The sequence below is a fragment of the Acinonyx jubatus genome, chromosome E1, assembly GCF_027475565.1.
Source record: "Acinonyx jubatus isolate Ajub_Pintada_27869175 chromosome E1, VMU_Ajub_asm_v1.0, whole genome shotgun sequence".
NCBI lineage: Eukaryota > Metazoa > Chordata > Mammalia > Carnivora > Felidae > Acinonyx > Acinonyx jubatus.
Genome location: NC_069397.1, coordinates 38,656,003 through 38,680,093, shown reverse-complemented (window position 1 = coordinate 38,680,093; position 24,091 = coordinate 38,656,003). Strand labels below are relative to the sequence as shown.

The window sequence follows — 24,091 nt, the reverse complement described above, 5'->3', positions numbered from 1 at the left end:
AGACGGTATTATGCTAAGCAAAATTAGTCAGAGAAAGACAAATATATGACTTCACTCATATGAGGACTTTAAGACACAGAACAGATGAACACAAGGGAAGGAAAGCAAAAATAATATAAAAACAGAGAGGGGGACAAAATATAAGAGACTCAAGTATGGAGAACAAGCAAAGGTTACTGGAGGGGTTGTGGGAGGAGGCATGGGCTAAATGGGTAAGGGGCATTAAGGAATCTACCCCTGAAATAATTGTTGCACTATATGCTAACTAACTTGGATGTAAATTTTAAAAAGAAAAGAAAAAAAAAAGAAAAAAAGAAATGTATTATGGGACACGGGCCAAAATAAAACTTTAGTTAAATGTATAGACACATCATTCAAATGATCAACACATAAAATCAAAGGAAAGTTTGTACACAGGGCAGAATCTGCTTCTGTGGCTATAAATGATGATCAGCATGGACACACCGACTGCTAATATTAATGGACATACTACAGATTTTGAAGGAAGGTATGTGTGCAAATCAGTACAAGCCTCTTCTGGTTTCCTTCACACACTTAGACCCTAGGCCAAGGTTGGCCAACTTTCTCAGTAAAAGCCCAGGTAGCTAATATTTTAGGCTTTCCAGGCCATATGATCCCTGTAGGAACTATACCATTCTGCTTTTGTAGCTGAAAGCAACTATAAATAATATGGAAACAAATGGGCATGGTTGTGTCCTAATAAACTACAAAAACAGGGGGCAGCTCAGATTGGGCCTACAGTAGTCCTTTGCTGGTATCTTCCCCAGATCCTGAAACAAGGTCTGTGGATGCCAGACCATACCTTCAGATTCTCCACGACCATCCTATTTTCATCCTTTTCCATACCACGTGTCAAAGCTCATGTCCCAAATCCTCAAGGTATCTTGTAGGCAATGCAGAAGCTTTTAAAAACAAACCATACTTTGTCAAATTCTACAACACGCTGTGAAATTACTCTGTCCTGGAATCTACCGGGCTTCAAGATTTCACAACTATTTCTAGTGATAGAAACTGAATACCCATAACTTCTGCTTTCACAGACACAGCTGAGAAAATTAATCTATTTCACCATTTTGCCTATCACCAGACTTTTATAAGCTATTTGGCTTGGGAGAACTCTGTCTTCTCTTTCCCTATTTTAAGAAAAAAAAATTCCAGGGGGTGCCTGGGTGGCTCAGTCTATTAAATGTCCGACTCTTGGTTTTGGCTCAGGCTTTGCACAGAGTCCTTTTGGGATTCTCACTCTCTCCCTCTGTCTGCACCCCCCCCCCCCACGGTCTCTGTCTCTCTTAAAATAAAAAGAAAACTTAAAAAAAAAAAAAAAGAAAACAACCATTTAAAATAGATTCATTAGAAAATACTACAAACTGCATGGTTCAACGATTGGTTCAAAATCTTTCTGGAGTCCCATCTCTTTGAGAATCTGTTGAACTACTAACCCTGTACCTGGAAAAAAAAAAAAGTCCAAAAATTGCATATAATTTTAAAGGGTTGATAGACCTCATTAGGGCCTATTCTTGGACTACCTAAGTATCTAAGGACTGTAGATTTTTCCCTTGTTCTCCCATTTTCTCCTTTTCCTTCTTCCTTCCCAGCCACGGCTCTCTTCCTATCCCTCATTCTGTCTCCTTCCCCAGCTTCTTCCTACAGCACTGTGCAAAGAAATCAAAGAGACCTGGGCTTAAATCCAGCTTAATCACTTACTAGTTTTGGCTTCCCTGTTTGAGAAAGTATGGGTACGTGTCAGAGAGGAAAGCAGACCAAGTTCCTGGATCTTGCTGCCAGAAAGAAAATTAAACTACTTGGGCCTAAGACTATCTCTGGGGTTTACCACTAGGTTTCTGTAAGGGTTCCCAACACCCTTTATAGTTACAATAGTTTCAATAGTCATATTAATGATGCATCTCATATTTTCCAGAATAGTCACCATTCCAAAAGCCTGGCCTGTTGTTCCAATAAACACCCTAGTACATACAAGATCATACCTGAGTTTGCCTTGGGGGGGGGGGAGGGGGAGACACAACACAGTGTAAGTAGAGTCAATCTTGGTGAATATTTCACTCTTCAGTCTTAATTTCTTCAGGACTAGGGAATGGATTTTTTTGTCCATTATATTTTGTCTGTATTCTTCCTTTCTTAATTTTGCAAATCTTTGGGAATGGAAAAAGAGCCAAGCAGAGAAAAGGAGGTAACTATTTATTCACTCCACAAACATTGAGCACATGGATGTACCATACACTGTTCCGGATATGAAAAGTCCCCACCCTCAAAGAGCTTTCATTCTGATGGGAAGAAAAAGGCAACAAAATAAATACATAGTATGCCATGTGGTGATAAGAGCTATAGAAAAACAAAGCAAAGCACAGACCATGGATAGAGATTGGGAAATGAGTTGCAATTTTAAATAGTTCTGAAAAGACCCACTGAGAAGATGACATTTAAGCAAAGACCAGGAGGTGGGAAAGTGTATCAATGTCACTACTCCACTCACATCCCCTTTTCTTTTTCCGCCATTTTTGTGCCACCTCTTTCCCACTACAGTGTAACATCCGGCACCTGCAGGACTGCCTGGAAATGACACAGAGGAACACCTGCCCCAGCACCACACTTGCCCAATCCCCCCACCATAACCCCAAGTGCAGGGAAGAAACCAAGCTGGAGGTGCTGGACAAAACCAGAGAAAGAAGGTACTGAGATTCTTGCTGAGGCTTTCATGTATCTTACATTAATCTTTTATATGTCTTAGATGCTTTTATATTAAAAAGGTGGTTTCAAGTACAATTGACCCTTGAGCAACATGGGTTTGAACTGCACACGTCCACTTACACGTGGACTTTTTTTCAATAAATATATTGGTAAAATTTTTGGAGATTTGCAACTATTTGAAAAAACTTGCAGAGGAACTGCATAGCCTAAAAATGCCAAAAAAAAAAAAAAAAAAGACAAAGTTAGGTATTACTGTTAAGAATATAGTATGTATTGGGGCGCCCGGTGGCTCAATCGGTTTAGCGTCCAACTTCGGCTCAGGTCATGATCTCCAGGTTGACGAGTTCGAGCCCCAGGACGGGTAGTGTGCTGGCAGCTCAGAGCCTGGAGCCTGTTTTGGATTCTGTCTCCTCTCTCTGCCCCTCCCCCGCTCATGCTCTGTGTCTGTCTCAAAAATAAAAATAAAATAAACATTAAAAATTTTTAAAAAGAATATAGTGTATAATACAAGGCATAAAATATGTTAATCAACTATTCATGTTATCAGTAAGGCTTCCAATCAGAAGTAGGCTATTAATAGGTAAGTTTGGGGGGAATCAAAAGTTACAGCTGGATTTTCTACTGGGGGGGTAGGGCATCTCTAACCCATCCCCCTAATCTCCCTCCTTCAAAGTCAGCTGTACATTATCTCAAGCACCAGACTACCTGTCATCCTTTGATGACCTCTCTTTTAGTCGTCCCCTTCAATTTCACTTATCTCTATTTATGACTATGAAAATATTGAGAGTGGAAGAATTAGACAAAATGTCACTTATGCCTGGCTTTGCAGACTTCTAGAAATGTCCTCATCTCTGCTGGCATGCCCAGGATGGTGGCTAAGAGCAACCCAAAAATTCAGTCAAATGTCAACAGTGTTTTCAAGTAATTACAGATCCTTCTCCCTTCACAGCGGCCCACAGCATGGGTCAGGTGTTTATATACCCAAGGAACAGGGTACTACCCGGTAAACCAACGTACTCACGGTTTGGTGGAAAGAGCCCTGGACTAGACCAGAAAGCTGCCTCAGTGCACATTTATTGAGCATCTAACAATGAGCCAAGCCCTAAGTAAGCACTGGAAATAGAAAGATGATCAACGGAAGATGACTGAACCTTTGCTCTCAAGGCCCACAATACGCTCGAGATAGCAAACACAGTCTGATACAAGAGAGTGGGTACAGAGTATCATACAGTTACCCAACTACCGTGGGAATTCAGAGGAAGGACTATTGGGGGAAAGTTCCAGGAGGGCACCACAATGAGAATCTGAGCAGGATCCGGAAGGACAGAGGTGTTTAAGCTGAGAGTGGGGATAAGGCAAGGCAGCACTGGGCAGAGACGGGTGGCATCCCGGCGCCGCAAGGGCGCACAACCTCGGGCGAGGGGATTTACATTTCTGGGCCCCGGCTCGGAAACCTGGCAATTCGACTCCACTCGCGCTTGGAAAAACTGAAAAGGTCCGTGTTGCTTTTGGTCAAGGGTTATTGCCCAGCCGTTAAAGCAGGAAGCCCTGCGAGGCGCCCGTGGGGACCGAAACTCCGCGAACCGAGTCGTCCTCGCCTCCACCCCTCGGCTCGCTGAAGTATATAGTCTTGTTCCGAGAGAAAGAGCAAGGAAGAACCCGGAAAAAACAACCACTACTCCCCCCACCGCCGCGAGCGCGGTGGGGGCCTGGCCCGCGCGGCCGTAGTGGTTCTGGGCCTTTCTTCTCGGCGCGAGCCCCGCCGTCTTTCGGCCCCGCTCGTGGAAGCCGAGACCCACGCTTTCCGCCACGCCGCCTGCCGCCGTTCGGGCTCCGCGCGGTCGCCTACCGGGCCTCGGCCGCCGCCGGGCCCCTCCGCCCACTTCGCCGTGACGAATCGGCGCCAGGCCTGGAGAGTGCCCACATTCGGGGGGTTTGAGGAACGTTTGTGGCCTGAAAAAAAATCCCTGACTGGACCAAACACCACCGCGTCCTCACCTGGAGGTTTCCTTTTGCAAAAGAGTCGGGTGAGGGCTGGAAAGCAATTAAGAAGAGTGTGGAAAGTGCGAGTGCGGACGCTCCGGACGCGAGGGGCGGGGCGTGCGCGGGACAAAGGAAAACGAGGCCGGAGCTACGGGCGCTTTTTCTGCCCGCGGGTGAGTGTTTCCAACTGGGCCCGATCGGGTAGGGAGGGTGGCGAGTCGCGGTGTCCCTGCTTGGCTGGACCTCGAGTTCCCGGGGGTTGCTGAGGTTCAGGCTGGGCCGCGGGGCCGGAGCTGGGGGCCGGTTGCGGCCTCCTTGAGGCCTAGCGGAGCCGGAGCCGGGAGGGAGTTCTATCTCGGGCCCCTCCTCGGCGGCAAGATTTGCCCCTGCCACTAGCCCCGCCAAACTGGTCAAGGCACCCATGCATTCCCTTCTTTAGTGGAGTTGCTGGTGAAGTGCCTTCTCCACAACAACCTAAAGGAAACGACCTCAGGGGAAGCCCTGGGGCGAGCCAAGCCCTTGGTCCCTCCCCCCTAGGAAGGTGGTTTCCCTGTGTTTCGGCAACGACCGAGGAACTTGTGGCTTAGAGTGGAGAGCGAGAGCTCTGAAACAGTTTGGCCTGGGTTTGAAACCCGGCTCTGGCACTTCCTGGCTGTGTGGCTTTAGACAAGTTACTTAAACTCGTCGAGACTCCCATTATTCCTGTGTAACGTGGGTTATCACCTCGTAGGGTAGTTGTGACCATGAACCGAAATAAGTGATAAGCCTGCCCCGTATAAAGTGTTCAACAAATAGCTAGTATTTTATGCCAGGCACGGGGGATGGATCCAGTGGCAGACAAATGTACAAGCTCACGCTTAGAATTTATAGTAGCAGACGAGAGCAATAATTTAAAAATATTAACAATAAAGTGTGATGTACCAGGGAGCTTTGCCAATTATTGTCAGGGATCCCCGCAGCAAGGCCTTCTGGATGTTGACAGTCCCTCCACCCACACCCCACCCACTCCCTAATGTGAGCGGAAGGAAATCTATCTGCACCGGAGTCCTTGGTTTCTGCCCCTTCCTTAAGAGGGAGAGACCCAGGATGGGCCATTGAAAAATTTCTTTCCACACAGTCCTCTTATTCCTTATGCTCCAGGGAATTCCCTTAAAATGTAGAATAGAAGCAAAAGCATCATGCTTGTTTTCACGTAATGTTCCATGAAAGTATTCCAGTAGTCATAGAAGTTATTTGCTTCTTTTTTAAAAATGAATGCTTGTCTCTTTGTACACATTGTGTGTGATGTATTTTGATGTGAGGAACAAGCTCACGCGGGTATGGTCTTGTTCTGAGCTGGTAATATTAGGACAAAATGTATTAAGAATTGAGCTAGGTGCTGGGACTGCAATAATGAGTTAGATGGTCTCTATTCCACAATCTAGCCATGTTAACAGGTATGATACAATGTAATGAACAATATTATAGATCTGTAAATTGGATAGGAGTACAGATGAGGAAGCAATTCATTCTTCCCGGGTAATTTATCATGAAATTTATCATGAAGATAATTTATCATTATCTTCCACTGTGGAGATAATATTTTGAAATGGGCTGTGAAGGGTTAATAAGAGTTTCTCAGGTAGACTCTCAAAGTTATTCCCAGGAGAGATAAAGTTATTTGCCACCATTAGAGAACGTAAAGCTCATGATCATACCAGTTACCTTTTGCGTTGCCTCCAGGAATAAAATGCTGCCTTGTTTTAATAGAAGTTGTTATTCTAAGAGGAAGGTAAAGCTGCTGTTCATCAGTGATCTGTCAGTATCTGGTAGGCCTTGTTGGGGTGGGCCCTGATAATACATCACATTTTATTGTCATTGTATTTTTATCAGTTTAATTAAATGTTCACATGGCATTAGCAATATGTTTTTCATGCAAGAGGTGGCCCAATATCATAAGAAACTTGGAAGTCTATGTCTAATATTAATGCTAATATCCCCAGTAATTTGTTTTAGTTGTTTAATTCTGATGAGCCAAATGACCTATAAGAACTAGTTTTATGCAGAAAATTGGATTATTAGAAGATAGTGTAATTTTACTAAGAAGTACCAATTTAAACTACCCTATTCTTTAGGGAAACATCTCTTATGCTTGCTGAGTTTTGATTCTCTTTTTTTTTTTCTTTTTTTTTTCTTTTTTTATTTTAGTGTCTCAGATTCATTCTTAAGGAACTGAGAACTTAACCTTCCAAAATGTCAAGTAAGTTTCATTTTTTATATTTATCAATCTATTAATAAGAGACTAATGCCCTAGCAAATGGGAATTCCAAAATACTCTCATTTTTTTTCTTCAAAACAGGACCATTGGTAGTTTTGTTGCATAGTATTATATCTCAGTTGTTTACAAGAAGTTATTTATTTTCTTTCAAACAGAAAGACCATCTTATGCCCCACCTCCCACCCCAGCTCCTGCAACAGTAAGTTTTAATTTTCTTGTTAATGTAATAGCCAAGTCTGGCCTTGATACAAAAACCCAGATGTCTTCCAGTGACAGTCACTCAGTCATCACAGCAACAGGATGAAAAATTCAGCCAAAAAACAGCACTTCCTACTAAATAAAATAACTCTTTGCATCTTACCTTGAACCAACCCCAACATTAAAAGAAACATACTGCTGAAATTCCAACCTCCTATGCTCAGTTCTTTTTTTTAATGGGAAATAAATGATAAGTTTAACACCTCTTTCTAGTTAATCTCTGTCAAGACTCTTAAAAGTTAATATTGAGTGAATACTCATTCTGCAATTTGATATTATTTTTAAACCTAACCTTCAAGTGGTTACATTTTTCTCTCCTTGTTTATATATAATTTTCATATCAAATAGTAAAGCTTCCAGTTCTATAATAACACTCATTGTAAATGTTTATTTTTCAAGCTGTTTAAGTAAGGATTTCATTATCCGTGGGTCAGATCCTGCCTATTGAATGTTTCAAAGTTTCTAAATACTTGTGAACTAGGTTTTTCACCCAACAAGTTCTGGCCCAGCTTGGACAGCATGTAAAATAATCATCCAATCCACAAAACAGATATAACAGGAACTGTTCAGGCCTTGCTGAAATGGATTCCTTGTTGGGTTTTTTTTTTTGTTTGTTTTTGTCTTAACAAAACAAAACAAAACACTGTTAACATTGACCATAGCCTACAAAAGCAATTCTTTAACAGCTATCAGCCCTCCTTCCTTACCCCTTAGCCCCAAAATTTCAGGCTAGTCTACTAATTAGGTCCTTGTGTAATTTTTTTCTCCACTCCATGACTCTTCTTACTAACCCTCAGATGTATGCTTTAGTTATGTTTATCAACAATTTGTTTTTCCTAAGATACTTCTTAAAAGAGATACCGTATCTCATGTTCTCATTTCAATTTATGTAACATACAATTTCAGAAGTTACTTCCAGTACTCTTAAAGTCCTGTGTTTGGTTTGTTTTCTTTCTTAAATCAAAGAACATTTCTTATGACCATCTCCTTGGCACTCTGCTAGTGGTTATACAGGTGGAGTTGAACAGTTGAGATTCCTGACCTCAAAGAGCTAACCATGTACTTCAATTTTGGAAATGGTATAATTGTAATGTTTTAGTTTTGATTTTTTTTAATTCCCTTACTTAATTTTCTTACATTATTGCCTCATAATGTTGAAGTGATTCTCATTCTTTATGCAACCTTTGAAGATGTCATTTTGACGTAAATATTGCCTCTGACACTGTATAATCTCTTGAAGACAAAAACTTGATTTTTTGAGATAACAAAAATAGCTCGAAAACCAAGTGTCCCCTTATGACTTCTCAAATGTAGAAAGGGATTTTTTTTTTTTGGCCTTTCTTTAGTCCTATTTCTGTACCATTGTAATTTCACATTGACACATAAAATACAGAAGACTAGGGATTAGGACATCCAACAGAATGGATATTAAATGAATTATCCTCCTTCCTTTTCTTTTTTTTCCATTACCTATTTACCATCACCACCACCACCACCACCAATACCACCACCAATACCACCACCACCCAAATGTACCACTCCAAGTAACATACACTTCTTTTGTGCCTTTGATACTTCATCTGTGTTTTGCCTACTTAAATATGCTTAATTTGCGTCTTTTATACCTATACAGACTAGAATTGCTCAGTTGTTCTCCTAAAGAGTTGCAAATGTAATATCTGCTTGAATATCTTTCTTTTGGACACTTAGGATATGTGTAGCGGCATGTTTTAGAAAATTGTGTTTATAACAGCTTCAGCTTAGTTGGGGTGTGTTAAGTGTATTTTACATTCTACACGTGAAGACTAATATTGTTAATTGCATGTTAAAATTAAATTAGTTGTTTTGATTGAGTTTCATTAGGTTAAATACCCTACTTTTGGTTTCTCTTTGCTACATCCTTTTTATGCATTCTACCTTGATTCTCATGAACATCGGATGTCATTGTTTTAACCATGAGGGCACTACTGTCTAAGAGCCCGTTTGTGATTACATCAACATACAATTCAAAAAGAAAAATTCCATTGCTGCAGTGAGCAGTTGTATTTTGAAAGGGTCAGAGCTATCAAGAAACTAGATGAAAAAGGAGAGTTCAAGTCTGTCGACTAGAAAAGTAGTTTGCATTAAAACTAAATGCAGAAAGTGTTCATGATTGACCTCTGGGTGATGGATCAAAGAAGAGATGGAAGAGAAAGTCTAAAAAAGAAAGACTGGGTTGAAAAGATCAGATAGCACCCCAGAATTAAATCCATGCATTTCTTACAAGTCTTTGTTTTGAAATCATGTATGTGACATCCATTGAATCCCACATATGTTCTTTTCTATTGACAACTCTGGCTTCCTGATTTGAGTATCTTTTCATTTCTCACATTATATAGAATGATTTAAAACTGTCTTTGAAAACAGTCCATTTCTTGTTTTTATTTGTTTTTAATAGAGAAATACATTGGCAGCATCTACATAACTGTCAAATCACATTTTGTTTTGCATGTAAAGTGTTTTCAGACTTCTAGTTTATCACACTTCAAGCCTTCCTATCTCAGACATGTATTGCTAAGTTGTTATATCATATTACTGAACATAAAGTAATCCTGAGTGTTTGACACACCTCAGTGTGTTGCTTATTTCAGAAAAAGCACACACATTCTCACTCACAACAAACACCACTGGCCCCCCCGCAAAGAGGAAAAAAGGGAAGGAAGAAAGAAAGAAAGAAAAAAAAAAACACTTGCAGACTGGTTTCTCAATGAAAGAAAAAGAACAATTACAACACATCATTGCTTGTTTAAATTCAGGTTGCTTTTGCATGCCATATGCAGATCATTTTTCATTTCTGTGTTTTCCTCGTTTGAGCTCATTTCTCATTCGTGTTTTTGTCTCATTTGTTTCCATCAGCAAATGCCCAGCACACCAGGGTTTGTGGGATACAATCCATACAGTCATCTCGCCTACAACAACTACAGGCTGGGAGGGAACCCGGGCACCAACAGCCGGGTCACGGTAGGAGAATCAACTATTACAGCATCCGGCAAACAACTGGATTTGACCAGAAATGCCTCCAGAGTTAGGTCCTTTTGAGTCATCAGCACAGCCATCTAAAACAATTTTTTTAACCTGGCTTTTTCAGTATTTTAAACATTCGTTGTACGATTGTACACTGGAAAAAAAAAGTAGTGAGATCTGGATATGTATATAGAAGAAAAGAAGAATCCATTCTGTTTGGTGGTTGGTAGAGATAAAGCCCTGGGCACTGCTTATACTATATGTAGACAAACCTAGAATTTATTACAGCTAAAATACCCTTTTTGAGATAAAGAGTATCTTTCATTTAAGGTCATTGACGTCAAGCTCAAGGACTCAGTTTCTTAATAAAAGCCGGGCTTACGGACCTGAGCTTTTTTCGGTGGCCCACCAGTTTGAACTGCTACACATAATTGTTTGTCTTTTGGATTTAAGAGCTGACTTTCTGAGATTCATTTCTCTCCAGTTAAAAAGAGAAAAACATTTTCATATCACTTCAAAGAATTGCAGAATGCAAGTTGAATGTGCCAGACCATTTTGAAGTGCATTTATAATCCATAGGACAAGGGTATGATTTCTGAAACTGACGATGTTTCATTTAAATGATCAACTTAAGACACCCAAATTGGGTAATGTACTTCACATTTTCATTTTAGAATCATCTTAAACTACAGTCAAAGAAGCTTAAGTACCAAAGAAAGATAAATGTGAAAATGATTTACCAAAAGCAAATAAAAATAAATCCAAAAGCCAAATACCTACATACATTGGAATGTGGCATTGGTGAGAATTTTTACAACCCATAATGGCTGTAAAATTTTTAATACTTGGTTTTTGTTTGCTGTATTCATAAATAATTGAATTAATGTGACTTCAAAAGAGCCCTCTCACCCTGTAGTCAAGCTAGAGCAGAAAGCTTGTAACTATCAAACTGTATGTCTATCTTGGTAAGCATATTGCTTAACTGGATAGTTTTGTTTGTCTAAATTTTTCATTGTTTCTGCATAATTTGTACTTCATAAGCATATCAAGTTTTATGTGCCATGCATATTTCATGGTATCTGGAAAGAATTTTGACAAGTGTGTGTATGTATGCATTTCACAATGCATACAGTTTTTATGTGCATCGGTACGTGTTTTTCCCTGGCCTAAATGTGTTTCACAGGTATAATGGGTGGCAAGGTTATCCAATGATAAAGAACATTTAATTTAAACAAGGAGCAGAATCAATTTTGGATCATTCATGTTAATGCAGAAAATTATTCATGGGGAGTGAACAAGAGAATGATTACATTTTAATAGCTCTATACAGTCAGCTCTTGATTATCTATGATAATGGCATAGAAATGGTGATAAGTGTAATATTAGAATCATTTGTATTTCAGTTTGTATAAGCATTTTGTTCCTAACTTGGATATATCTGCGGGAATTCTCTGTTAATAAAGAGAGATCATTCAGTAGGAAAAGGAAAGGTCACTCGCTGTCTCAGGGCCTGTGAGTCAATGATCTGTTTCTCATTCCCTCTTGGAGATGTTAGAACCCAGCATTTGCATTGGGCACGAGTTTCCGGGTCGATTAGTGCAGGAGGGTTGTTGGGCATAGAAAATTTAGTATCTTGCTTCTTTGTGGTGGTTTTCTTGGTATCATTGTCCTCTCAACACCAGATTGAAGGGTAATCAAACTGCTGGCTAGACTTAACCTGAAGGGCCTAGAAACTGAAGGATTTCAGCCTGTGTTAACCCCAGCCCCTTCAACTTTTAGTCATCTCTCCTTCAGGTCACTGAATCGCTGTCTAAGAAAATTAGTTATGCCTGAAGTTTCATACACCTTTTTTGTATATCTAACTTAAGCTTTGTTATGACTTAATAGATCTGATTTTGACCATGATAAAAGTGTTTTATTTTCAAATGACCCCAATTATGTGTTACCTTTTTTTTTCCCCCCCTTTTTGGCTCTTAGTTGGTATTATTGTATGCAAATAGTCTTAAGTCAGTGATTTGAAGGAATGATTCTGTGAAACCCCATCAAGTAGCTTCCTTTAGGCTCTACAGAACATCTGGTTTCCCTGGTGACTCTCATGCATTTGAATGGTTTTGAGACTATATGCAGTGTGTTGAAACCTCTTGGAGCACCAGTGACAGCTGTGAGATGGAATCCATTCCTAGTCAGTCCTTCTTCCCGAAGGTGATTAGCGTGCTCTTAAGTACAGGTGTGAAACCAGGTAGAGACAAGATGTTAAACACCGCTTATTTCTGTGCTGCAATGGAAATTCCATCCTAGAAGGAAACCCTTAAATGAGACCCTGCCAGAGAAAGCAGGGAATTGGAAGAAACAACAATAAAATCTCTTGAGTGGCCAAAATAAATTTCATAAAATTATGGTGATTCCCAGGAATTACTCTCATGTGAGCACAGTTGTGACAAGCATAGTGACACAGTTACTTTCCCCAACTCATTGCCAGTTAGAAAATGTAAAGGTGGACAGTTGCGGTTAGAGGTAGCTTTCTTGATAGAAACACGTGAAAAAACCCTCCAAAAGCATAACCACTGGGCCATTTGGTAAAGGGGCCAGCAGCTTTTCACTCCTCAAGCTAGAGGACTACAGGAAAGCAGGGGGTGTTTCTAATGGACTCTTCTCAAAACAAGGTTAAAGTGTCTTAAGTGCAAACTGGGTTTTGTGTGTGTGTTTTTTCTTTAAGAGTAATGTTTAAGGCATTGTAGAAGTCTGCTGAGATGGCAAATAAATTAGGGATGTTTAGTGATATAAATCTTCAGTGTCCTGAAAACCTGCTAGAATTGAACTTTGTGATTCTTGTTTTGGGTTTTCTTTTGTTTGTATTTATAAATTGACTATCGTTGTAATGAAAATACAGCCTCAGTATGTAGACGATTTAGGTACCTTCCTTTGGAAGAAAGGAGGAGAAATAAGCAAATCCATTAATATTATCAAATGTGGTTCTCTGAAAAGTAATCAGAGCAAATATTACTAGAATTTGTTTTAAAAGTGTTTTAATGCGATATATTTAAACAGACCTTTTAGAATTCTTTATCTCTTTAAAAAAATCTGTGAGTGGCGGTCTACCAACTTCAGTTATTGGCATAATTCCAACTTTATTTGTAACCCACTTCATGGAATTCTGAAGATTTATGTTGGAGATGCTGTCTAATAACTTTATGAATGAAAAATCAGACCTTTGTGTGTCTTGCTCTGAACCCATGATTTAAGTTTAGCCTTGTAGGAGTTCCCTCACCCCTCGTTGAAACTGCTACAGACCTGGAGACAGATCTTTTCTTACTGGCTCTTCAGATCACTGCTGTTTACAGTTTCTATCCCTTGTGGCTCACCTCCATTGCCCGCTGCTGGCTAAAACAAAACAAAACAGGGTCTGTCTGCATGGGCACCAGCATGAATTATTGTATAAATGTATAGGAGGAGTGGAAAGAAGAGTGGAAATCCTGCCTCAAAGGTGATATGCTTTCTAACAATTTCATGTATGAAGAAGCAGAGTTACTGAAAAATATATAAGGATGGAGAAAGACCCTCCTTGGAGGAGGAAGCGTTGTTTGAAAGCAGTGGAATTGGGGCACAGATACACTAATCTCTGAGCCTTGGACAAAAAATAAGGTTGTAATTGATGTCCCAACTCAAAAGAGGCGTTTGTCCAGGGTTTTATCATAACAACTGAAGGGTAGGGGAACAAAATGTCACTAAGTCTCTTTATAAGGAGTTGCCAGTCTCTGTCTTTTGATAATTAGAGTGAAGCCAGCACCTCTTCCCCCTCCCCCCAGCCTGGCAAGGAGAATCAATATCAGTTGTCTCCTAGAAACTGGGGGGAAATATATGATTTGGCCATGATTAATTTATTCTGGGTCCTACATCAAATGTAGTCATATATGTTAAAATGAAACTGAGTTCAGAAAGAAACACTCTTGGATTGGAGTTATCTGGGGTGCTCACTAGAAGCTCTTTGGTATCTCTTGCCTAGATATTAGCCCATAGAATGAACCAATCTCTCATTTTCTTTGCTTTGTTTTTTTCTCTAACTCACCTTTTTCTTCTCTAGCTCACCTTTTTCTTTACCTTTTTAAAAAAGATTTTGTCTTCCCTCTTGTTTTCATTTTTCTTTGTTCCCACCAACCCAAAAATTTTTAAATCAATATAAGGTAAGGCCTCAGAAATAACTTAATTGGGCCCTGTGTCTGCCATTTCTCTGTTCCTGATAATTTATTTACTCCGGCACTGTTACTACGACTCAGGACAAGAAAAGGCATGATTTTAGTTTACGCTTTTGGATCCCCTCTATAAAAACCACTAGATACAGACAGAACCTTAAGAAAAATAAAATGTGTAGTCCTGATAAAGGAAATAAGGGTTGTTTTTTTTTCTGTTTTTGAACCTAGGAGGTAGTTTTTGTAGGGGTGTCATTCATGTGGGGGTGCAGTGTATTCCTGAAACTGTCCGAGTAGATACAAAGCCCCCCCTCAGACTGTGAGTGTGGTAAGTGCTGAAGGAGCCCAGACTCGGGCAGATAATCAAGTGTTGACTGTATGTGTAATGGTAAATTAAGCACAACAAAAGGGTGCTAGGTAATGTCCTAACATGAGACATGTGATATGTAACTCTATATTTTTGATGTATGGATTATTATGTAATACTTTGTTCTTACAGCCAGGTTGTCAAAGCAGTAGCAATAAACTGCTAAGTAAAATATTTTAAAATTTTGTGCCTAAAGTCATTTTCTTTATTTTCTTTTGATGTGAACATTTCTGAATTTGCAGTGATAGCTATTTTCAGTGGAGAAAATATAAGAATCTTGTATCCATGGACGAGTAGAAGAAAGGCGCATTAGAATTTGTTAAGGGACTCTCTTTTCATTTTGCTGGTGAACTACTTGCGATTGAATAATGAATATATTTAACTCTTTTGTAGGCCTCCTCTGGTATTACGATTCCAAAACCCCCAAAGCCACCAGATAAGCCGCTGATGCCCTACATGAGGTACAGCAGAAAGGTAGGTGCCCAGGAGCCAGAGGGGAGTGAGGACTGCTGTCTTTGCTTGTTTGCTTTCCATCACATTTCATAATGGCTTAGCTAGTTTTTCTGTGCACAGAGGGAAGGATAAGGAATTGCAGTTTTTAAAGAACTTAGTTCTGATTTCAGAATTCCAGAACTAAAATCCAACAAGAATAACATGATTAAATAAAAATGGTTTAAATCCAGAAGGTAATGTTATGTAGCCAATATATAGTCTTTTGGAGAAATTCAGTGACATGAGAAAAGTGTGAAGTGAAAAAAGGAATACAGGACTACATCTATTTATTTGTGTCATATTTTTTATTAAAACAGTGGCAGCTATATGTTAGTTTGAAGGAAAAAAAGCCCAGAAGGCAGTAGTTGTCTCCAAACAGTGTAAGCTTATGGTAATTTTTATTTTCTTTACATTTCTTAAATTTTCCCTCATGTTTTTATTTTGTTCTGTTTAGTTCCATTTGGTGACAAACCTATATTCTCTTAAAATAACAAACACATCCAGTGTCTTTATTAATGACCAGAGCATTTAGCATATTCGCCACTATTTAGAAATTTTGGGTCATAATTACTGTACATGTATTTGAAGATAAGGTCTGTTGTGTTAGCAGATTAACCACTTTCCTTCTAAATTCTGTGAACCTTTAAAGAGACAGAGACTGTTACTAGGTTAGTTCATCTGAACTGTTAACAGTGATTGGAGATGTCTGAGATCTGCTATGTATTAATCCAGCAGAGTATAGATGAAATGAGATTGGCCAGCTATTGATAATTGTTGCAGCGGGCTGATCAGAACACAGGAGTTTAATACAATTCCCTCTGCTTTTGTTCATGTTTAAAAGTTTCTGTATCAAAAGTATTGTTAAAGGTCTATATTTTTAGGCATCGATACTGAAATTTCATGTTTCCTTTTTAAGGTCTGGGACCAAGTAAAAGCTTCCAACCCCGACCTAAAGTTGTGGGAGATTGGCAAGATTATTGGTGGCATGTGGCGAGATCTCACTGATGAAGAAAAACAAGAATATTTAAATGAATACGAAGCAGAAAAGGTAGAATGGGGACCACAGCGGGATGGAGACAATATAAAATGCATAAACATTTGCTTGTTGTATAGAAAAGAAACAAAAGATCTAATCAGCTAAGGCTGCACTGTCTGTCTGCCTGGGTCAAGTCCCTTAATTTTTCTACGCTTCAGACTCCTTGTCTGTAAAAAGGAAATCATTTTATCTTTTGATATTCGAATGAGATTCATATAACCTGTAATACGTGAATTATAAAACTGAAAAACATTTGAATTTCAGATAGAGTACAATGAATCTATGAAGGCCTATCATAATTCCCCCGCATACCTTGCTTATATAAATGCAAAAAGTCGTGCAGAAGCTGCTTTAGAGGAAGAAAGTCGACAGAGACAGTCTCGCATGGAGAAAGGAGAACCTTACATGAGCATTCAGCCTGCTGAAGATCCAGATGGTAAAAAAAAAAAAAAAAAGTGGGGTTTTGTTTATGCATTCTCTGAGAAGTAAGATTACAAGGAATCTTTTAAGTTTGTTTTTATTTCCTATCCTAAATGGAAAACAAAGCATATTTAAGTGCCATTTCAGTATTTTCATTAATTATTTTAAGATCTGTGTATGAATTTCCCACAAGAAAAAGATATCTTAGTGCAGAAAATAGCAAAAACTATTTATTGTTTATCAGAATCTTTATACTCAGAATGCAGGAAAGGTTTTTGAGTCAGAATTTTGCCTTACCTGCTTTTAAAGAGCTGAATGCCTTCTTGTTATGTCCTGTTTTCTTATTGGTTCCTTAAGCTTGCTGAATTAAAGGCTCTTAAAGGAGAAGGTTACTGAGTGGGTAGAAGTATTACAAATTTGTTTGCCATTTAATTCAGAAATCCAACATAACTCATGGTGACACGTGAGGGAACACATACAAATTTTATGCACATGTACAAATGTATACACATACAAATAGCAGAGCTTCCTGATGGGCAATCTGTGACTAGGTTGCAGGCGTACAGATTAATCCCGGGTTCTCCACAGCCAGGCAGGGTCTGACACTGCAAGGAGCCTCAGAGTTGGCCTCCTGCAGCTATGAGCATTCTCCTCCACGAATCAAGCCTGCTGTACAAATAACATTTTCTCCCTGTGTGACTGTGATGTGGAAAAGGCCAGAAGCTCTAGCTACAAGTAACAAAAACATCAAGAAAATAATTTAAGATTCCACAGTGGTAACAAAGAGGAAGCTATGTAAGAACTTTAAAAATAACATTGAGGGAGGAAGCAATAATGTCACCTAAACACAATGAATAAACATATACCCAGAAGGAGAGGAAAAACAATGGTTTTTTAAAAGAATGGACCGGGATATTGATATTCACATAAATACAGAGTAGAATAGAATACTGTAATTAATAATAATAGAGTAGAATACAGACTAGGAACAATGCCTAGTGTTAAACCCTGTTTAACAGAGTCAGCAGTGCTTAGGACACACTAGCAAACACAGACCAAAAATTACTCAGATTGGATGATTAATGCAAGAAAAACATACTGAACTAAAAAATAGAAGAAGATCCAGTCCACAAATAATTGAAAGGATGGTGAGGGTTCAGTATAAGAGTACACGGAAGCCACAAGTAGAAACAGTTAACAGTTTTTGTTAGGTGAAAGGTGGCTGCATGAACATCGAGCAGGATTGCAGAGATTCATTCAGAAACAGTCTTCAAAAGATCTCGGTTCCTCAGACTTTGGCCCATTATGTTTTGTAAGTTTAAGATAGGAACTTAAAGCTGCTGGTAAGAAAGTAAGGTGAAAATAAAGATGCCAGGATAAGAATAACTTTAGACCTTGGACTTATGCCCCCGAACCGAGTAGAAAGAGGAAGGTTTGGGAGGTGAGGATGAGCATCAGGCCAAGAGAAGGGTGGTCCCTGTGAGCACAGCAGCTGCCAGCTTCTGTTACAGAGAAGGCATACACAGTTTCCACACAAAGCAGTGAAAGGTTTTTTAAATGGCATTTAGAGAATATTCATGAGATCAAGTAAATAGCTGGAAATTAGAAAATAACCAGAAAATATAAGCCTACTCCTTCCCCCCCAAAAACCCAAATTAGACAACTAGAAGTGGCAGGAAAGACAAGTCTAGATTGCTAAGACTTGATTTCCCCTCCAAGTGGTCAACACTGGCTCCAAGTAATGAAAGAAAACATCAAAAAGCAAATACATATATATATAATTTAGAGGTAGCATGAATATACCATGTATAATCTCAAGTGTGAATATGGAAAACTTCCTTAACAAATAGAAAAGGTCACAATCTTTTTAAATAGTATTCTTTCTTTCAGTAGTTTTAATTTTAGAAGTATATGTCCCAAAGAAATTACTCGAAAGGAGACAAAAAGTAATTTGCACAGCAGTTTGTAGCAGTGGTATTATGATGATGGGCATTTTAGGAACTACTTGATTACCAAATGATAACGGAGGTGCTAAACTATGATAGAGCCACACAATTCGGGCCTCTAGCAAAGTATCCTAAACCATGGTCCCTCCACCTTTGGTGGGCCACTAAGATAGTTTAGGTGGGTCGGAGAGGAACTTCTATTTTAATGTGTATTGCTTTAGAGGGAGCTTTTTTTTTAAGTGAGTTAATTTAAATAAATATGTTAAATAAAAATAGTACAGATTATTATCAGGTATGTCCAAAATCATGGAGGTGATAGAGCAAGGGTTGAGAAGAAGGAAATACTGTTTCATAGCTATTAAAAATAAGCATATAAGCCTGATCCATACTATATATGAACTTGAGTGAATGAAAACAAAGTAATAGCTTTACAGACTGGCAACAACTATATTTGTATGTGGATTAATAAAAGTAAAATTTGGTATTAAACATTCTTTTCCCATAAAATTACTTTAGGGCTTTAATGGTTTTTTAATCGAATGAAATGTATATGCTGGTCTGGGAAACAGTATTGCTAGAGATAATGTTTTCTCCACGGTGGGCATTTTCATTACTTTACTATTAAAATTAAACAGGGACAAAGAAACTGCCCGGTTCAGATGTTGTCATTAGGTGTAAATGCCTTAAATTACTACCAAGAAAGTGAACCATTCAGCAGCATTTCACTTTTGCTGTAACATGCAGCCTTCCCGTTGATGGATTTCCAGGCCAGAAGACACATGGCTTTATCTCATTTGTGTTTCAACCAAATCCTTCTAGACACATATCATCACTTAAAGATTTTGTGAGAAAAGCCAATACGTTGGCCAGTGAACATGTTATGTCCTCTGTATGACTTTTATCATGTGACTTCCCCGGTGCTCCCACGATGCCCTTGTTAGGCCCCGTTGTTAGACCAGTGAGGGCCATGGCTCCTTGGTAATAAAGCATTAACATTGTTACTCTCTCCTGTTTATGGTTACTGGTGACCTCATTTCCAGAACATCTTGCTTATTCCAGATTATGATGATGGCTTTTCAATGAAGCATACAGCCACCGCCCGTTTCCAGAGAAACCACCGCCTCATCAGTGAAATCCTTAGTGAGAGTGTGGTGCCAGACGTTCGGTCAGTTGTCACAACAGCTAGAATGCAGGTCCTCAAACGACAGGTCCAGTCCTTAATGGTTCATCAGGTAAAGTCACAAACCGTTTGTTATAATAAGTTGGGCCTGTGTCACAGACCCCCAGTGGCGTGATTCTATACCATGCAGCGGTGTGCCTGTTAAGTATTTCTGTGTTCGTTGTAATCTGTTCCTGATTCGGAGAAGAGCTAGAGGAAATGGAGGTTTCCCAGGGATTTAATAAGTTGTTAAAACTGTACCAAAGACCCTTGTGATGGAAAGTATGTCCATTCACAATTTTAAGACATCCTATCAACCTTTACTGCTTAACTAAATATTTTTTTCTGAAGAAATTAAGCCTGAAACAATATTCTTTAACAGCTACTTGTTAATTGTAATCATTCCTCTATACTGCATTTTTTGCTTTTAAGATCTTAGCTAGACACATTGTGTAATAAATGATTTAAATAAAAAATTCAAAACTTTTGTCACACTGTTAAAAAGTGTAGACTACTACAGGGGTGCCTGGGTGGCTCAGTCAGTTAAATGTCCGACTTTAGCTCAGGTCATGTGATCTCATGGTTCATGAGTTCGAGCCCCACATTGGGCTCTGTGCTGACGGCTCAGAGCCTGTAGCCTGCTTCAGCTTCTGTGTCTCCACCTCTCTCTGCCCCTCCCCTGCTGGTTCCGTTTTTCTCTCTCACTCAAAAATAAATAAACATTTTTTTTAAAAAAGTATAGACCTCTACAAAATGAGATGTATTTCCTGTGTTTGACATTTGCTTTTGAGAAAGTAATTCAGTAATAAGAAAGCTGGATCCTGTGTCTTTCAGCGAAAACTAGAAGCTGAACTTCTTCAAATAGAGGAGAGACACCAGGAAAAGAAGAGGAAATTCCTGGAAAGCACAGATTCATTTAACAATGAACTTAAAAGGGTATCAATTTAATGTGTTCACTGTACTTTTTATCACTGTTATTTTTTTTCTCATTCTTTTTTCTAAAATAGTGTTTTTATTGAATGTTACTCACTTTCAAATAGAATTAACTCTGCTATAACCAGTAAGATCTTTGTTTTATGAAATTATTCCCATTTTCTGGCAAAATTGCAGTAGGTTTAAAATATAAAAACACACACGTGCTAAGTCCGTAGACTCTGGACCCTCTGGTGTTTTAATTTAAACTCCTGCAGTCATGAGTTTGTTTTCATTTTATTGAGATTTATTCATTAAATGTTTTCATTAAATTTAGTTTACAGTGTGTACTTTGTATTAAAACAAGTACATCTAATGTTAGGTAGCTTGAGATAAAAAATGGAAGCCTTGTATATAACCCAGTACTTTCAGCATCGCCTCCCCAACCATTCTGCAGTCCTTGGGGTTACATGGCTGCTTTCTTTTCCTGTAGACACAGAGTTTCAGAGCAGACCTAGAACCATGTTTTTTCCCTTCCTGTATACATGTACATAGTTCCTAGCCAAGAAAGCCCCCTTTTGAAATAAAATTTCTCTGGTTCAGTGATTGTAAGAAAAGAACATTACTAAGAGAGTTTTCTCTCTTTCTGTTAGTTGTGCGGTTTGAAAGTGGAAGTGGATATGGAAAAAATTGCCGCTGAAATTGCACAGGCAGAGGAACAGGCTCGCAAAAGGCAGGAGGAAAGAGAAAAAGAGGCAGCAGAGCAAGCTGAACGCAGTCAGAGCAGCATGGTTCCTGAGGAAGAGCAAGCTGCCAGTAAGACCGAGGACAAGAAGGATGACGAGAGTGTCCCAATGGAGACAGGTGAGCTGCCAGTTGACAGCAGAGTGAATGTCAGGGTTATTCTCTGTGTGATCTACACATTTCTCTGCAAATCTTAATCTCTGTCCTAGATTCAGCTAAAATGTTGGTGTCAACACAAAACAGCAGTGGGGCATTGGTGTTTAGTCTGGCTATTTGAGGTCTCAGGTATTTGCCCAGATCGAGGCATCATTTTCTAGCTTGGGAATATAAAGTATAATGATACAAAGGTTAGTATCCTGGCCCTGGAGTCAGACAGATCTGGGTCTGAACTCTTTCACCACCTGCTAGCATATGACTGGACAAATTATTTAATCACAGGTTCTTCGTGTAAGTACTCTGGTGCCAGCCTCTGAGAAGGAGTGCCCAAGGATAAATAAGGAAATGTATATAAAATCATTTAGTATTGGATTTGATGTAGTGTTGGTAGTCAGTATTTTAGCCTTTATTGCTAAAATGTGATTTGTGGTTGTTGCTTTTAAGGATCAGGGACACCTGCAAGGGACACCTGCAGGCCAAATCCTTTCCCACCGCCTATTGTCATAAATAAACTTTTTTGGAATATAGCCTTACATGTTGTCTGGATGCTTTGGGGCCACCACAGTGTAGTTGAGTGGTTGCAGAGACTGCCTGGCCCACAAAACCTGAAATACTTGACTGTCTAGCCTTTACGGAAAAGGCTTGTTGACCCCATCTGAGAAAAGTTCTTACTACCAAGCCTACTGGTTTTCCTGTTTAAAAGCATTTCTCAAAGCACAAAATAACATGTCAAACTCACATAAAATATTGATTAAACCAATTACTTGAAATTTTGAGATCGCCTCACCTTAGGTACTACTTTGACCCTGTCCTGTGCCCTGTGCAAACAGGACTGAGCTCAAAGTATCATGGGAGATACAGCTAAAGGCTCCCTGGACCATCACTGCAAAAGGGGGAGGGACAGTCTTCATACTTGGTATTCAGCTGACAGTTTCTGATTTGACATCAGGAAAACATTTCATGGAATATAGATCTCTTTACCAGATGTTTCTACAAGATCTAATTCAGCAGATTAGCATTTCAGATAGTCAGATTTTTAAGTTTCATTATCTGACTCTTTTTCTGCTTTGAACATATTTTTTATCTTAACAAATTTGGAGCATGAGCACATTTTTGTGGTTAAAGCAGGAGCTTGAGAATTAGGGTATGGAGTATGATTCTTTGCTTATTTTGCAAGTAGACAGAAGACTCTGTCCTTTGCCTCTGTTCTATGAGTAGAGCATGCCTGTATAGTATTTACTTAGATTTTATCCTTCTAGCTAAAGAAAAAGACGAAATTGAGAATATTAGAGCGAAAACTTCGTGCTCTTAATTTCATACAGAAAACAACCCAGCATGACATTTAACAAAGTACCTAAAATATCGCCCTTTTATCATTTCCACACCTGCTTTCTTACTAATTAAATCCAAAGCACTCCAGAACAGCATTGTCCAATGGAAATAAAATGTAAGTCATTGTGTAATTATAAATTTTCTAACGGCATGTTTTACAAGTAAAGCAGAACAAATGAATTAATATTAATAAGATATTTATTTGTTTAACCCAGTATGTCTTGAACAAGATTTTAACATGTAATCAATATTTTTTTAAGTATTACTTTTTTACATTCCTTTTTCATACTAAGTTTTCAAAATCTGATGTGTATTTTATACCTGTAGCACATCTAAATTTAGAAGCTAAATTTTCATCAGAAATACTTGATCTGTATGTAGCTTTTGTAAATTTACAGCTAAAAAGTAGATTTACAAACCCGAATTGTTTCAGGGATGCTAACAGTTCCTCAGTCATGCTGGCTCTTAATATTACTCATGGTGAGTGGCTACCATGTTGGACGGTACAGCTCTAGACTGTCAGCATAATTAGAAGAATGAATCTGTGTCTTGGAACTAACAGTGACAGATGTGTGGTTACAGAGGAGACACACCTTGAAGAAGCGACGGAGAGCCAACAGAATGGTGAAGAAGGCACATCTACTCCTGAGGACAAGGAGAGCGGGCAAGAGGGGGTGGACAGTATGGCTGAGGAAGGGACCAGTGATAGTAACACTGGCTCAGAGAGCAACAGTGCAACCGTGGAGGAACCACCAGCAGACCCCACACCGGAAGACGAGAAGAAAGAATAAATGTTGCCTTGTTTTATGTGTTCTAAATACTTTTTTAAATGAAAAAAAAGATGTTTTTTGAGTTTTAATGGTGTTATGTGGTTTGTGTATTAATATTTTTCTTGTCCATATCACACCACCAAATGCTTTTGGACCATTTAGCATCATGAGCCGAATGGCACAGTCACCTTTCTTAAGCCGTTGTGAAGATGGTTCTTTCTTTGGGTCTTATTTCTAGCCCTCGACTACTGAAAGCCTCAGAATTTAAATGAATTGAGAAAACACCCACCTCTTTTAGAGAGTTCTCCTTTGATGCTGCACAATCCGACTCTTACGAATGCC

General features: G+C 39.1%; 1 protein-coding gene and 1 long non-coding RNA gene across 4 annotated transcripts; one reads left to right on the top strand and one right to left on the bottom strand.

Moving 5' to 3' along the window:
• Window positions 1-2,974: 2,974 nt before the first annotated feature.
• On the bottom strand, window positions 2,975-5,678 carry LOC128313358 (uncharacterized). The gene is made up of 2 exons (XR_008293944.1): window positions 5,434-5,678; window positions 2,975-3,171 (listed from the first exon to the last, which is right to left on the bottom strand). It is a non-coding gene; the product is annotated as an uncharacterized LOC128313358 (long non-coding RNA).
• Window positions 4,744-23,838, top strand: SMARCE1 (SWI/SNF related, matrix associated, actin dependent regulator of chromatin, subfamily e, member 1). 3 transcript variants are annotated; one of them, XM_015078568.3, is made up of 11 exons: window positions 4,744-4,883; window positions 6,898-6,949; window positions 7,123-7,166; window positions 10,121-10,225; window positions 15,176-15,256; window positions 16,191-16,322; window positions 16,575-16,746; window positions 19,736-19,908; window positions 20,670-20,771; window positions 21,401-21,611; window positions 23,562-23,838. In XM_015078568.3, the coding sequence occupies exons 2-11, from the start codon at window positions 6,943-6,945 to the stop codon at window positions 23,768-23,770; spliced, it is 1,236 nt and encodes a 411-aa protein (XP_014934054.1). In that variant the 5' UTR covers window positions 4,744-4,883; window positions 6,898-6,942; the 3' UTR covers window positions 23,771-23,838. The 3 variants fall into 3 exon arrangements, with proteins under 3 accessions (XP_014934054.1, XP_026889615.1, XP_026889616.1); XM_027033814.2 differs by lacking the exon at window positions 10,121-10,225; XM_027033815.2 differs by lacking the exons at window positions 7,123-7,166; window positions 10,121-10,225.
• Window positions 23,839-24,091: the final 253 nt, after the last annotated feature.